At 41.1% G+C, this 16,129-nt stretch overlaps 2 protein-coding genes across 2 annotated transcripts; both read left to right on the forward strand.

Annotated features, from left to right (window-relative positions):
• Positions 1-931: 931 nt before the first annotated feature.
• On the forward strand, positions 932-3,255 carry LOC145551752 (uncharacterized). Its single transcript, XM_081607390.1, has 4 exons — positions 932-1,090; positions 1,601-1,776; positions 2,417-2,516; positions 2,635-3,255. The coding sequence occupies exons 2-4, from the start codon at positions 1,668-1,670 to the stop codon at positions 2,867-2,869; spliced, it is 444 nt and encodes a 147-aa protein (XP_081463516.1). The 5' UTR covers positions 932-1,090; positions 1,601-1,667; the 3' UTR covers positions 2,870-3,255.
• A 4,472-nt stretch (positions 3,256-7,727) lies between these two features.
• cyld2 (cylindromatosis (turban tumor syndrome) 2) lies at positions 7,728-15,537 on the forward strand. Its single transcript, XM_008410538.3, has 14 exons — positions 7,728-7,886; positions 8,156-8,626; positions 8,852-8,981; positions 10,267-10,514; positions 10,600-10,768; positions 12,335-12,467; positions 12,615-12,719; positions 12,803-12,882; positions 13,680-13,746; positions 13,837-13,969; positions 14,055-14,163; positions 14,241-14,359; positions 14,446-14,650; positions 14,875-15,537. Exons 2-14 carry the CDS (start codon positions 8,192-8,194, stop codon positions 15,087-15,089), a joined length of 2,148 nt encoding a protein of 715 aa, XP_008408760.1. The 5' UTR covers positions 7,728-7,886; positions 8,156-8,191; the 3' UTR covers positions 15,090-15,537.
• The last annotated feature ends 592 nt before the right edge of the window (positions 15,538-16,129 follow it).

Below are 16,129 nucleotides of genomic sequence, written 5' to 3' on the forward strand. Positions count from 1 at the left end.
GCGCTTCTGATCGCTCAGAGGAAACCACTGCGCATGTCTTGGAGCTCCGCGTGCGATTAAAGGTGGAGCCGATGGATGACAACAGACACTAAGTCACGTTATTGCTCGGATTTTACGGCGCCACTTTAAATCCCTGAACTTCACATTTTAACGGACAAAAAGAGAAACGCGACTTGGATGTAACGAGTAACGGGACAGTTTTGTAGAAATGTAGTGAAGTAGAAAGTACAGATACTTACTGTAAAATGTAGTGGAGTAAAAGTAGAAAGTATCCATTATTAAATCTACTTAAGTAAAGTACAGATACACGAAAATTGTACTTAAGTACAGTAACGACGTACTTGTACTTCGTTACTTCCCACCACTGCTTAAAAGTGGCCCAGAACTAAAAATAATACATGGTTTTCCAAAACGTGCAAACAAGAAAAGTACCTTACTAATACTACAATATCCATAAGTAAAATAAATGAACTGCTTTGAGAAGTCCACAAATTAGTAACAAGAGTCCACCTGTGTGGATTTTAGTTTAAGTAAAAGTGAAACTATTCAGTAAAACTGTCAGAGGTTTGTTAGGAAACATTAATGAACCAACAGCATATGGATTGGAACTCTATATCGGCAAAGAAGGGGTACAAGTTAGCCAAAGTATTGCAAGAGAGACACTGTATTTAATAACATGTCCATCACAAAAGAGAAAATGACGTTATTTCTTTCGCGAAGTGTTTGGTGAACAACACAAAACACTCTAAAGGAGGAGGTGGTCTCTTCTGTACTGTAACTAACTGGAGTAAAGTTTTTTTGAGATAAGAAGTTTTTTTTTGTTTTGTTTTTTTTCCCCAGAATTCCGAGGGCACTGGAACACAGCACCAGTTCACTCAAATCAAACGGCGGGCTCCGTCTGCGAGCTCTGATTGGCTCTTTAGTCAGAGTGGGCGGGCCTTATGGGAGGGGTTTCTGTTGGCTTGATTCGGTTGAATATTTGAAATACAAAACAACAGTAGAGCAGCACAAGTTCATACTAGTTGAGTTGTGCGGTTTTTGAAGGAGGAATTAGTTGTAGTGAAGACTACCTTCAAGTCAACCCGAGAAGGTAAGAAAACTGCAGTTTTACTGAAACACACGACTTCGTAGACGTAGTGGCTTCAGCGTTTTAACATTTAAACATTAAAAGCTACCCGTCGCCTGTTTAAAGGGATTTTAATCAGGCAGTAGGGAGACATAGCTGTATGTCAACGGAATTGTGAGAATATATACCTAACAAAAGTAGATCCTCTTATCCCATATAGCAACCCTGGTCTGTGATGTTTGTTGATTACAGCTACGTTTTAATTTTAAAATGACTGAAGAAGGGGGGCTTCCATTATTTCGTAGAATAATAATAAGCTCCGCCTCCATTCATCCTGCAACAGATGGACACATAATGTCATTCTGTGGGATTCGCAGCCTTTTCATTGGACATCCTCGTCAGCTGACACAACAGTGGCAGAATTTTAAAAAGCTAACACGCTCTCGGAGCATAGAGAGTAGTTAGTGGTGCTTTGTTTGGTTAAATCATGATGCACTGGTCAACTATATATTTATTTCCCCTTGTTTTCCGCAGTTGTTTTCGTGTGATCACGAGTCCTATTGCAGAATAAAGACAGGAGGAACAACAGGAAGAAATAGACATGCTCAGAAAAATTGCCCGTCTTCTCTTCGGGGGCGAAGAGGAGACCCCGGAAGAAGTCAAGCCTGGAGAAGCAGCTGAGGATGGATGGCTTGTTGTCAATCATCAAGGTAGGAGGAGATTAAAAACATTAAAATCTACTGATATAAAACACTACAAAAGTATTTATACCTCCTGAGAGTTTTTGAACCTTGTGTCCAGCAATAACCACAGAGTTCAGTGTATGTTTTAGGAATTTTATATGGTGGATTAACATTATATAGCACATCATTGTAAAGTGGAAGAAAAATCACTCAAAATACTATAAAGAAAAATAAAAAAGGGAAAGCATGTCAGGTATTTGTATGTGCTAAAAGCACACAGCGGAGTAAAAATACTCCTAAAAGTATTATTTTTTTTACCAAAAAAAGTTACTCAATTAAATGTAACTCAATTAATGTAACTAGTTACTACCCAACACTGAGTTTATGGTTGTAATGTGACAAAATGTGTTAAAGTTAGTATGTATAAATACTGTAATAAGGCTCCGATAGCTGAGGTTTGACATGAATCTTGACTGAATAATAAAGCATTACCATTTTGTTTGAGTGCTTTCAGTTTAGAGTGAGATTGTCTGACTTGTATTTATTTACTTTTTTTGTCTTTTGTTTAAACATAACACAGCGCACCCTTATGTTCTGCATGTCAGCTTGACCACAGAAGGAACCAGGGTAAACAAGAGTGGCATAACATCTTTCTTTGTGTTTTCAGAGGCAGGAGGATGTGAGAAGGAGGATACCCAGCTGGCTGCTGTGCAACAAGCTAACTCTACTTCTCAAGGAGACACGCCTGCAAACACAGAAAAGAGCAGGTGGGACAACAATTTTCACCATTTCTAATTTGAATTAATGAATTCTTGCGTTAATTTTTAAACTCAGTCTCACGTTTCTCTGTTTTGTTTTTCCCGTTTCTGTCGTGTCTCCGTCCAGCCCATTGCTTGTAGAGCCCACCGCTCCTCCCAGTCGGATCGTGGCTAGCTATGTCTTCCAGCCTAAAGCTGTGGCAGAGCTAAGCCAGGTAACCTCTGCTCAGAAGGCGAAGGCCCGGACAGACCGCCGCCATGTGTCCCGCAACGCCATCCAGCGCCAGAACCATGTTCACCAAGCAGCGCAGCACAACTCCTTCCACCTCCACCAGCCGGGGCATCGCAACCTCGGCCACTGAAGATCAGCTCACACTACGAGGGATGATGAAGATCTGCTTTTACTTTTATACCCATATAAGCACACAGCTTGTTTTTTTGTTGTTTTTTTTACTTTAAAGCACATAATCCTAACTCACTAAGACACTTGCTATCAAGTAATAGGCAGCTAGATTGTTGTTTTAAACCTATAAAGCACTATTTGTTATAGTATGAATAAATATGTTCACCTCATGAAATGAGATATACAGTGTTATGCATGCCATTGCATATTTGTGGATGGAGAATCGCAGTCTATATTTGTTTTTTTTCTTGGATATGTTATTGTGTACATGTATGCATTTACACTTTATGTGCTTGTTTTAGAACATTTATTGTAGGGTTAATAAAGTTTTATAGATCTCTGGGACATAAGTTTGCCTTATTAAATCAAAAAGACATTTTTATTTTCTTGGCCTGGCAAAATTTTTGCAAAAAAACTGTATATGGGTCAGTTGGTGTATTTAGCCAAGTTTATTGAGTGGGTGTTTGTACCTTGCAGAAATATGTGCCATAAATGTATCGTTAATTTCACAAATTAATATTTTAAATGAAACGTGAATGACTGAGAACTTGGGATATTTAAGAGTTGAAAAGCACAAAATGTCATGAAAACCATGCAAGAACCACAAATCCACTCCTACATTGAGTCATTTATTATTTGGCAGCTTACCATCACAGTTTCTCCACAGGGTTTCATAAAAGGCGTGGTGTTGGATCATGAGCGATGCATGGCTCTCAGTGAGAAAGTACTTCGGGCCATGGGTCCGGTGTGGATGCAGCTCTCTGCTTGGGTGTTGTGCATCTAAACGTGTCTGGTGTCGGTGGGTATGTGATTGTCTTTCCAAAGATTTGATCCCAAGTGTGAAATATTTGAGCCTAAATCCTCATCAGAGTCTCTGTAGAGGAGTGATGTTGATCCATAAAGCCCATTGGAATCAAACCGAGGTGATCAATTTCCAGGGCTCTGCGCCTAAACCTCTTACAGAGGACGTGGTACAAAATGCTTCTGACATTAAGACATTAATTTAAATGTGTGGATAATGTTTAAGTACTTCAGGTTTAATAGGTTAGCTTGTGAATACAAATTCGTTTTCAGCCAGGGCTATTTGTGGGATGATGTTGTCAGCAGAGTGGCAGATGTAGCAAGAGATGGTTTCAATGTTTGACATAGTCTTGGTGAGTCAAACGTTCCCCTACTTACACCTTACTCTCCGATAAATTGTTTTAATGTAGAGGACATGAATCATTTACTTTGCTTACACAGCCACTGCAATATCAAAGCTAGAAACTGAGAGGCTAGCTGGACGCTTCAGGGACACCTCGGTCAGGCTCTGAGATGTAGGATGCCTGGTTTGGCAGAAGTTCTTGAGGCTGGTCTTGGCACTTTTTACCACAGGGGCATATCGCAAGAGATAGAGGAAGAGGTTAATTCACACCAAAAGGTTCTGTTCAGTGGGTGTAAATAACCATGTTCACTGTCAACACAAAGGTGCAGGCAAATGGAGGAGTTCTGACCAGAGAGGACATCCATAACTACAGTGTAGAGGTGCAGTAACCATTGGAAGGCCAGTACAGTGGTAAAGGGTCCATATTAGGTCAGAGCAAACAGGAGAAAAAGGTATTCACATTTTCTAACCTTCATCCACCATCTTTACATTTTCCTGTAGAACATATAATTCAAGTTTCCCCTTCGCCGTCTGTTGGAGCCGTCCTGATCTCAGCTCTCAATCTCCCAGAGAGTCTCCATCTCTGGGAAAATAATGTCACAAAAAATCAAACTTCCGCTGGATTGATGAGGTAATGGATTTCACAGGTGATGGAACCTTTTTGTAACTTTTGTCGCTGTGATCGTCAAGGTTTGGAAGAAGCCATCTGTCATCATGGGAGATTTTCGTACCAACCATGTTTGTACGCACTTTGCCAAGTATTTTCTTCAAGTACATTTCTATGTTGTACTCAAAGTGTACAGATGGCAAATGTGGTCCTTTATTTTGGATTAATCAAAGGTCAAAATTTTTTATTTTCATGAGTCAGCTGGCCATGATTTGATCAGAATAAAAATCTAATCTTTGGGATAATCAGGATCAGGAGATGCACAAAGGTTTATCAACTGGAAATTGGAGTATCAACTGAAGACTGTGCAAATTGACCTAGAGCTGATTTTCAAAATGTTCCTCAGACTGAATGTTTATGTAAATAATAATCCATTTGATGACAAGTAATTCAATAATAACTGGGTTGCTCTCTCGTATTTGTTTTCTCAACTTCAAGGTTCTGATAACGGCTTTAACTACAGTTGGTGAACTGGATGATCCCAACTACATCTCTTCAGTGACTGACCTTCTTTCTGCAATGATTAGGTAAAACACATAGTTTGTCTTTTTCATTTGGACTGAAGCTGTCAGTCTTTTGACTGACAATACACCCGGCCAGACAACTTCTAGGCCTTTATCTCTGATGATATTGGTCAAAAGACAATGGCATGGGCAGATTGCCAATTGATCATTCAGCAGCAGAAACCAAGTGTGCAAAGTCAAATGTCCGCATGGATTTAGTTTTCTGCAGTAAAAGTCAAGTTTAGGAACTGAAGAAAAGGATGCCTCATGCCTCCACCTCCACTATCTGCCCTTTCCCAAATGAACAGCTGACCGGACAAGTCGTAGTGATGGGACCAGATGACCTCATGGTGTCTGTCGCAAGGTTATGGTGTGTCAGCCGACGCTCTGATGTTGATCAAACCATACAGGATATGTACAGTATGAGCTGCAGGGCATTGTGACATTTTTCTCTTGTTTGTCACCTTGACAATCTTGCTGATTATGAATACTTTTTAATGGTATTGTAAAGGCTTTGTTGCTATTTCCTGCTCTCAATAAAATCACCAGGACTGTCTGTTGAGAGTAATTACTTTCAACCACAAGAAGACAAACTTGTAAATTCGCATTGTGTAGCAGGAACTTGTTGCATGTGACTCTTTTACACTTTTCGGGAACTAATTTGTGATAAAAATTTGATCCCAGTCCTTGTTAAGGAGACGGGGCCCCTATGTGTGCTCATATTGAAGTAGATAAGGGCCCTTATGTAAAACTGATCTGCAGTCAAGATTCTGTCACACATGCATGCTGACTGCGTCATAAGAAAAAAAACAGCTGTCATCCTTACTTTCTGACATTTCTCTTTTTAATTTATGTAGAAGAAAACCGGGGCTGCACAGTGGCGCAGTTGGTAGAGCTGTTGCCTTGCAGCAAGAAGGTTCTGGGTTCGATTCCCGGCTCGGTCTTTCTGCATGGAGTTTGCATGTTCTCCCTGTGCATGCGTGGGTTTTCTCCGGGTACTCCGGTTTCCTCCCACAATCCAAAAACATGACTGTCAGGTTAATTGGCCTCTCCAAATTGCCCCTAGTGTGAGTGTGTGTGTGCATGTCCAGGGTGAAGCCCGCCTCTCGCCTGGAACGTTAGCTGGAGATAGGCTCCAGCAACCCTCCCAAGCCCACTTAGGGACAAGGGTGTAAAGAAAATGGATGGAAACCAGCTGAGAGTTTCAGTTTCAACTCGTACACTAGATCTAGTAACATTGTGGTCCTGAAAAGAAAACAAGTTATGTAATATGATGGAATCTCAGAAACATGTCTCTACATGTGTTCACAGATCGAGGACAACAAGGGATGCAAGAATATTCAAGAATATACAGCCTAAAGAGATATTTATACCCAGATGCTTATTGATACAAACAAGAGAGAAAATGTCAGAGTACAAATGTCAGAGTACATTCAAATGATCTCATGCGAGAAAACTTTGTCATAAATAATTTCACAGGAGCTGAAATCAGTTTCAGCATTGATCTTTGTCCTCTTCAATATTGTTGTTTTAATTCTTAAAAAAAACTGATGTACATGTAACCCAGGCTTACTTTTGTATGACTGAGAAAAACAAATAGCAGTTTTCTTGATTTTTTTAACTCTGTTTTTGTCAGTGCTGGGCTAATACAGTGTTTAGGTTGTTTTTTTTTGTTGCTTCTTTAAGAATTGCATACTGTGTTCATAAATTAACACCAGGCACACTCCTAGAAGACCCAAGTTACTTCTTGACTTTGATTGTTGCCTAGATAATCTTTGAAACAGATAATCCAGCATATTAATTCTCTGTCAACAAATAGTGGCTGTCCTTGGACATCTATGGAGCATTAAATATCAGAAACTTTGCAAGAAATGTTAATCCACTCTGAATAAGGATTCTGTTTAGTAACTTTCATACTTTTTCTTTTGCCGATTAATAATGCTATCTCTTGCATATCTCAGTCTTCAATAGCCGTGGAGTCCCAAATGTTAGTGGCCCAATCTCCTTTATCTCGCTCTGAGCTATATCATTTAGTAGAGCCACAGCCCACATGGGCCCTACATGGGCCCTACATGGTGGTGGGCCCACATGAGTTTGTCCATTTAGGGCCCATGTAGGCTGTGGCCCTACATGGACAAACCCATGTGGGGCCACCGTGGAACCCACGGACAAACCCACCTTGGGTAGAGCAGCAGGTGGGCCATGTGGCCCACCAGCAGGCCTTTTTTCCCCCACATGGGGCCCACCTAGGCATGCTAGCAGGGTTGTAAGGACATGAATAAAAGCTGATGTTTATTAGATCTAACACGGATTCAACCAAGCGCCTAATAAACGTCCTCAGAAAGCAACAGAGTCTAATGACGAGGAAAACGATCCCTGTCGGTCCACATTCAAGTGATATTTGTGGTTGAACGTTATCGCCGCTCATTCCTCAACTGCTGCTTGTCATGGAGGGACTATTTTTTTCTCTAACGTGATAACCGCTGTGGGCGGAGAGTTGAAAGCTCTGGAAGGAGGTGTTGGTTACATGCTGGCCAGCAGTAATAATAATAGTTACCTCCTCCTCGGCAGGAGTCAGGAGGAAGTGTAGCGTCGCGTCTGGATTTACCTGGAGTGAGACGATTTAATCCGCCGAACTCACCTGGACTAATGCAAACTGGCAGTAAGTAAAAGTCACTTTCAAAGTTAAACCTTAACTCTTCACTGAGCTGTTTTCGTTTAATAAAGGCTACTATAGTCCTGTCAAACCAGCTATTGTGAGGATTTAAAGGGAACTTTTAAAGCTCGTACTTCCGCGTGAACGTCTTTTAATTGGCTAACAACTTGTTAAGTGGGGGATTATCGGGAAACAAAATGATGTAATAGACGGTCAGGATCCTGTAACGTCGCTGTATTTCCATGTCTGAACTGCTTCCTTGAACTCTCGTCCAGATCCAACCTTCCTTATCACGACCTGACGGGAGCACCATGGAGCCCAAAGCAGCGAGCAAGGACCGGTTCTTCATAGTCATCCGCGGGAAGTCGCGGAGAGGCTTCTGCCGCGGCTGCATCGGTCGCGTGGAGACGGAGACGGGGCGCGGGGAGCTGACGGGGCTCATGTACGGCTGCAGTTCCAACGCCGGGAGCCCCAAGAACGGGGGCTCGGTGAGGACGGAGGACGCGTACCCCCTGACCCGACACCAGGCCCAGCTGCTGCTCTACATCTCCAGCCCCAGCAGACGCCTGGAGATACTGTGCAACCCGCAGCTCTTCTTGGCCATCTGCGAGCTGACCCCGGGCGACCTGGTGGTGATCAGGTACAAGAAGGGTCACGTCCCCGGGGTGGTGAAGAACCTGATGCAGATCGGAAAGAAGGAGAGCAAGGACGACCTCAACATGCTGGGCTTCGAGGTGGAATTTGTGGTGAGTTTGTCTGCTTTTCTTTTCCTTCAATTAACGCACAAATTGATCCTCAGTTGCATGTTGATGAGCAAATAATCCCTTATGGTCTTTCCAAAATTGTCCAAAGATTATCAGCAAGATTGAGTTGTTTGGAGAACGTCACATGCAAGCATGCTTGATCTTAAGATCTGTGTACTTAAAGCTGTTTGCTTTCCAGTAACTGCTTGTTCTCTGTTTCTGCCAAAGGACTCCGAAGACAACTTGTCGCCCAAACAACTTGGACCGCTTCCCATTTTCAGTGCTTCAGATATCATCCAGGTGGTCCCGTCTTACTCCGTCCCCCTGGGACTGCAGTACAGAGACATCAAAAGAGACGGTGAGTTCAAGTCGACCTGAACTGAAAATGTCAAAACATCTTCCAGCAGGCCGTTCTTTAAAGAATCTCCGCTCTGAAAGTATCGGGCTTTGATCAAGGACTTGTGATACCTAAAGGGATGGGGGGCGGGGGGTGCAGGCAAGGCGCTCATGTACGACTTGTCACACGTACAGCCAGAAAGACCGGTGCTGTCGCTCTGGAATGTATGACAGTAGATTTTGTCACATGATCTTGCATTTCTTTGCAGTTGGCGCTCATGAAACTGTCTACATACTTTCACTGGAGGCGTGTAGATACAGTGCCTTGCAAAAACACTCACATCCCTTGAACATTTCTTTGCGTTTTGTGACACACAAACTTTTGGGAATTTTAACCTTTTTCGTCAACCTTCGTGAACTCAGCTGTCCTATTGGAGGCCTCAGTAGTGAGGGAACTATTTCAGCCTTCATGATGCTAGCTGCATTTAGCATCATGAAGGCTGAAGAACATACCAGACAGGTCAGAGTGTGCGTTGCAGTAGGGCTGATCATAAAACTATCTCAGCACTGCAAAAACACAAAATATGACGTATTTTTCTCCAGTATTTAGTACAAATACCTTAATATACTTGAAATACAACAAAACTAACTTACAAGTAACTTTTTGGCAAGACGTAAGAGCCTGTTTTAAGTCAGTAATTCCTATTCCAACAAGACAATTTTTCTATGTTACAAGTAGGCTACTTAAAAAAAAATCAAGATGAAGGAGTAATTGACTTAAAACAAGCTCCTATATCTTTGCTAAAAAACTAATTGTAAGTTTTTGTCTTTTCATGTAGATATTTGCACAAGAAATGTAGGCAAAAAATACTTGGTAAGATTTTGTGTTTTTTTTGTTTGTTTTTTTAGCAGTGATCCTTTGAGGGTCTCATAGGTACAAAAGTAGAAGTTTTTGGTCTACACTGTAAAAACACAATTTGTGGCACTACACATATTCCTGAAAACACTAAAACACCAATCATGAAACATGGCTCTTCTTCCACTTCATCATCGTGTTTCACTTTATTTTGGCCTTCTGCATAAAATCCTGGTGAAATATTTTAAAGCTTGTGACTTTGGAGATAAAATGTAGAGAAAAAAAACTTCTGGGGATGTGAACGCATACGCAGGACATCACACTTACGGTGCCATGTTGGCTGGCAGTGTGTCGAGACGCCATGTGATCAGCCTGGAAGTTGAAAATAAAAAGGAGTGTCATGACGCTTTCCCTTTCCTCTCACTCACACACATGTCATACCTCTCTGCAGGCTCAACTGGGAAAGTGGTGATGCGCATCAACTCCATGCCAAGTACCGGGACGAGCAGAAGACAAGTCACCAAAAGCCAATCAGAGCGAAGCGTCGCTCCAGGCCGGACGCAGAGCGAGCCTCCCGTCCCTCTAGAGGTCGGCTCACTGGTGGAGGTCGTCAATAACGCAGGGGTCGCGGTGTACGGAGTGATCCGGTGGTTGGGAATCCCAGAGGGGAAGCCGGAGACGTGGGCCGGGGTGGAGCTGGTGGGAGATTCAAAGTTTGTGTAAATGTCCTTCTAGTTTTGTTGCAAAGGGCGATTGTGCTCATTTTAGTATGATGTGGTGGCAGGATTATGAAGTGGTGGGCTGCTCTGACGGGGTGTACAAAGATCAGCGGTACTTCACCTGCAAGGAGAACTGCGCTTTGTTTGTTCCCATCACAAAATGCAGCCCAGACAGCCGGTTCCTCTGCTCCTTCACAGAGACGGAGACGTTCAACACCACAGAAATCCCTCCAGGTTTGATATTTTGCTTCCAGTTATGCACACACTACTGAAACTACACACGTGTGTACATTTCTATTGTAAATCTGGAGATGTACGACAGGGCGGCCATGTTATGGAAAATTATAGTTGCTGTTCTAAATGCAAGCAGCCGCAAAGGAGTATGTAACGCTAGGCCTGTCGCAATAAATCAGTTAATCGCATCATGAAGTAAAACAAACTCAGTAATTTTCATTTGCATAATTTTTTTGTTTTTCTCTGTCTAGCAAAAACTGGGTGAGAAAATTCTTCAGTCTGCTGATTTGGTCTCAGCTAGTCCTTTGTTCTTGAAGGACAATTTTGTTTAATTCATTTATTTGAAGTTTTTGTTTATTTATTTTAGATATTTCAAATATCTTCCAATTTCAATGTTAAATGTTCATTAGTATTTAATGTTTGTTGATCTTGGAGAGTATTTGCATTATTATGCTATGGCTCTGACTTTGCTTGAAAATGGTCTCAAAACAACATTATCATTTATTGCAATAACTTTATCATCCAGTATCTGGTTTTATCATGACCGGCCAATGTAAGACTACAATATGTAATAATGTAATAAAATCAAAGTTGAATATGTAATAAAACAAAATTAAGACTGTATTATGCAGAATTAGACTCAAAATGTAATAAAATTCTCAAACGCATTTTTAATTGTTTTGGCACACATTCTGGCTAAGAGTCTGAAAAGTGACTTGAAAGTTTGGCTTTCATTGATCAAAGTTTCAATTTAAATGCTTGTAGGATCTGTAACATGATTATTAGAAGTATATTGATTAGGATGAACACAAACAGATTGTGATTTTATTACTCAATGCACCTTCATTTTAAATGATCATGTCTAAGAAAAAAAAAAGACCTACTTCCACATTTTGTAACAAAATGTAATGATGTTATGCGGCTGAAAGTATTTCTGTAGTGTTTCAGAATGTTATTACATTTTGCATTGATTATTATTATTATTACATAATGCGGTTTTAATTATGTTTAATTATGTTTTGAAGCGCAATTATGTTACATTATTACATAATGCAGTTTTAATTACGTTTTATGACATACCGCGGTGGTGTTGCATAATGCGGCGTTAGTGCTTTCACTGCAATAAACGAGTAGCTGTTTAATTTCCATGTGCCATGCGTTGACGTTGTGCATGCAGGCAGCATATTTTGCGAAGGCTGGGAGTGTGAGGCGTGCTGCGACGGTCACGATGAGGTGAAGGAAATGTGTCGTTTCGCTTCGCTTGTTGCAAACGCACGTCAAAAATTATTGCTGAAAAACTTGTTGCGTGTTTGCCGGACCTTATCTGCAGCATAAAACAGTAGAATGGCCAGAATGCAGACTGAACAGCTTATCAGGGAGTCATTACGAAGAAAAGTGCTTACTTAAAGATCCTGTGGATCGTACAACTTGTCAGTAACTTTACAGCTGTTTTTAATCTTCCCTGATTTTTTCTTTTTTTTTTTTTTTGCATTGAAGTTGGTAAAAATTAAATAAACTTGACTGATTTTCACAGACTCCATTTTTTTGTGTGTGTTTTCTTTCCAGTTCCTGCGTATGAAGAGTCGGAGGAAGATGCACCGCCTGTCCCTGAATCAGAAGCAGCCTCGCTGTTCGTGGGGAAGATGAAGGGCATACAGGGTCATATCAACTCGTGCTACCTGGATGCTACACTTTTCAGGTAAAAAAAACTCCATAAAACAATTTGATTTAATTTCTAAAGACGCCAAGATTCACTTTATCGTTATTTTTTCAACTGAAGTCTCTGCACAGGTAAATTAGTGCTTGGAAAAATGCAGAATTTAAGAGATGTATTTCTTTATCTCAGTTTGTTTAGTTCATCTGTGACTGTGGATGCCATCTGCAACAAACCGGCTGACAAAGAGCGACCAATAACCTGCATCCTGAAATCCATAGTCAATCGGTTGCGCAGGTAAAACGCAGGTTTGACATTTTTCAGCATGACATGCTTTTGTCTTATAAGAGACATTTCTAAACTCTTTCCACTCCTCGCAGACAAGGCTTTGTGCCTGCACAGAGTGTGATGAACTTCCGGAAGAAACTCGGCTGCGAGACCTTCAGCAAAAACGAAAAAGGTGCATGCTGCAGCAAATCCAGAGCCTTACAAGGGCATTCTTAGTGTTTTTAAAAAAATATCTTCAAAAGCAATTCTGAAAAAGTACGGCAGGCATTTGTATTATACTCCAATACGACTAAATGATCTCTCTGTGTGGTGGAGAACGAACACTGCACAGTCAACAATAGTTCAGGTTTATTAAAAAGAGATATAATTTGAGAAGGTTGAAGATAAAAAAACCCCTCAGAACTAAACAAATAAAACCAAAGAGAGTACATCAATTTTTACTTTAAATAAAATAATCAAATATAATATTTTATCAAGGTATGATGAAGTACATTGACTCATTAACAAAGATAATGTTTTCTTTATTATCTCTTTATATATAGACATTTATTGCCTGTTTTGTGTTTAAGGGTGAATCTGTATAGATGATTGATGTTTAGTTACTTATGCTAAAGCAAATTAACTTTTGAGAGAAGGGATAGAAGATATAAGATTTTTTCCTTCCAACTACTCCTTTACATAATAATAATAATAATAATAATGTGCATAAATGTAAGTTGTTATATTTGCAAAGCCTGAAGACATGATTTAAAAAAAGACGGCTTTAATCTCAGCAAAAGATGCAGTCTACTGTTATGTAGAGCTCGTTATGTATTAAGTGCTTGACGTGTTACATAAATTCCCAATAAAATATACTATTGTGTAGTGAAAAAAAGTTAAATAAATTCTTTTGCAAGTCAGAGTGTGAACAGTTCTATGAGTCTTAAGTCGTTAACGGTGGTTTTCTTTCCTGCTTTGCCCCAAAATCAGATCCTGAGGAGTTCATTTCAGTGCTGTTTCAGAAGGTGCTCTGCATCAAGCCCCTGCTGAAGCTCCGGTAGGTTGCCATGACGCCCAGCTTACAGTGCATACTTGGCATACGCCATATTTCTCGTAGTAAAGTTACAGAACGCTCGTGCCTCCAAAGGTCGGAGGGAGGAAACTCTCACGGAGCCTACACACTCCAGATCTTCCTGGAAAAGGAGCAGATGGGCCAGACGCCCACCGTCCAAAAGCTGCTGGACACGTCCTGCATGTCGGGCGACATCAAATTCGAAACGGTGAGAAAACGTATCCTAAAGGAGTTTATCAAAGCTTTCTTTTCATGTTTAATCTTTAAAAAAAAAAATCCTTTCCCTCCCTCAGATGCCGTCTTGCCTCATAATCCAGATGCCAAGGTGTGGAAGCAAGTACAAGATGTTTTCTCACATCATTCCATCCACTGAGCTGGACGTCACAGATCTCCTGTTCAACTGTGAGGGTCTTTTTGTTTGTTTCTTTCATTCATTTGTGAAAACGCGCTCACGGATCGTTTGCCTTTTCACCCGACAGCTCCAAGGGAATGTTTCATCTGCGGACAGATGGCAAAGTTCGAGTGTGTCCAGTGTTTGCCAGACCACAAACTGCAACCAGGAAGAATCAAGCAGTACTGCAGCACCTGCAACACCCAGGTAGGCATGGAAACCATGTCAAAAGAGTAATCCACTCACCAGACTTAGAGAGTAGAATATTTAACTCTTGATGACGTTTTCTGCAGGTACACACCCATCGGTCGCGGTGTAGCCACTCTCCCCAGGCGCTGACTGTGCCTGAAGGTGTAGCCGCCGACTCTCCTCTGCCGAGGCGCACCATGCAGCTGTTTGGTGTGCTTTGCATTCAGACCAGCCACTTTGTGTCCTTTGTCAAGTACGGCCCTGATTCCCACTCATGGCTCTTCTTTGACAGCATGGCGGACAGACATGGTGAGCTGCTTTGTTTTTGTTTAACTTTACCCAAGAAAAAAGTTTGTGCAACAGAAGGCCTCGTTTTTTTGTTTTAGCTCCTCCTGACTGGAGTATTTTTGCTTTAACTCAGCCTTGACCGTAACCGATAAAGAAGTCGAGAGCAAATCTGACGTCTTCCAGCTTGGCCTTTTTATCTCGTTTCAAGCTGATCACTAATCTTGAGGTCGCTCTCCTTGTCGCAGGCGACGACGAGAAGGGCTACAGTGTTCCCGAGGTCCGAGCTTGTCCTGAGCTCGGCGACTTTCTGGGCCAACCGGAGGAGGAGCTGACCCGGGCGAACCCGGCTCTCGCACCAGAGCTGGTCTGCAGGCTCCTGTGCGACTCCTACATGTATTTATACCACAGCCCAAAATGTCAGTCTCGAAGCCAAGCGACGGAGAACCGTAGTTCTGTCTGAGCGTAAGAACGCCGTGTTCCACAACAACAGCCTAATCGGCTTTTATGCACTTTATTGCATCCAGGCAGCAGGAACTGAAATGGATGCTTGGAACTTCATTGAAGATGGAAAATGCAGTTCAGATGTTTGAACTTAATAAATAGGTCATGCTCGAAGCTGATGTGGATTTTTGTTTGAGATGAAGTGAGCTCTTAAAGTCACAGAGCAGAGTGATATGTTTCTAAAAGCTTTGTTTTTACCTGTTAAATGTGTCAAAGTTGTACTTTTTATCAGTAAAGATGTCTGGAAAAGTTTGTTTCAGGCAATTGAATCACTTAAGTGGCATCTTCTAATGGCACCTCATGTTATGTTACCTGAAGATAATTGTACTTACTGCTGTTTTTTTGTTTTTGTTCACAAATGTACATAAGTGAGTATAAAACTCTTATTAAAATTTGAACTTCTTCAATTAAGACTCCTTGTCTTTCAAACAAAATCCAAGCAGGTACAGTATAGAAGTATTCCAGAATGTATTAATCTCACTTAAAAAGCACTTTACATATTACAGAATGAAAAATTAGTGTTTCACTGCTGTAGAATTATAGTGCAAATCGTAAGAGTTTTTTTTTTTTTTGGGAGAATCGGAACATCTTTAACTCATCCTAGCAGCCCTCTGCCTCCCTCTTGTGGACAAAATAATGTTTGCAAGACCGATTATTACCACATTAACTGTCGTTTAGTATTTTAAACCAGTGCTAATCATGATTCTACAGTCAAATGTCGTTTAGTTTCAGCCCAGTTTGCTAGAAACGTATTTAAAGATCGTCAAGGTTTTGTTTTTAAATGCTTTGTTAAAAAAAATAAAATAAAGAAACAAGGCATTGTCATCAACCTCTTTCATGGGCTTGACAAGGTCAGACACACCTAAATACACAACACCCGGACATGGTTATTACTCATAGCAGTAACTGTACCAGTCAGAAGTTTACATTTACTCATCACTATGAAAAATAATAATAAAGCTTAAAACTTTGTTTATAAATTCAATCATGCACATGCAG

Source organism: Poecilia reticulata, chromosome 5, assembly GCF_904066995.2.
Source record: "Poecilia reticulata chromosome 5, P_reticulata-male-v2, whole genome shotgun sequence".
Lineage (NCBI taxonomy): Eukaryota > Metazoa > Chordata > Actinopteri > Cyprinodontiformes > Poeciliidae > Poecilia > Poecilia reticulata.

Coding starts and splice junctions, on each gene's coding strand:
- LOC145551752 (XM_081607390.1), top strand. CDS start 1,668: ATGCTCAGAAAAATTGCCCGTCTTCTCTTCGGGGGCGAAGAGGAGACC. Junction 1,777..2,416: donor GCTTGTTGTCAATCATCAAG/GTAGGAGGAGAT, acceptor TTGTGTTTTCAG/AGGCAGGAGGATGTGAGAAG. Junction 2,517..2,634: donor GCAAACACAGAAAAGAGCAG/GTGGGACAACAA, acceptor GTCTCCGTCCAG/CCCATTGCTTGTAGAGCCCA.
- cyld2 (XM_008410538.3), top strand. CDS start 8,192: ATGGAGCCCAAAGCAGCGAGCAAGGACCGGTTCTTCATAGTCATCCGC. Junction 8,627..8,851: donor GCTTCGAGGTGGAATTTGTG/GTGAGTTTGTCT, acceptor TTTCTGCCAAAG/GACTCCGAAGACAACTTGTC. Junction 13,970..14,054: donor GCGACATCAAATTCGAAACG/GTGAGAAAACGT, acceptor TCCCTCCCTCAG/ATGCCGTCTTGCCTCATAAT.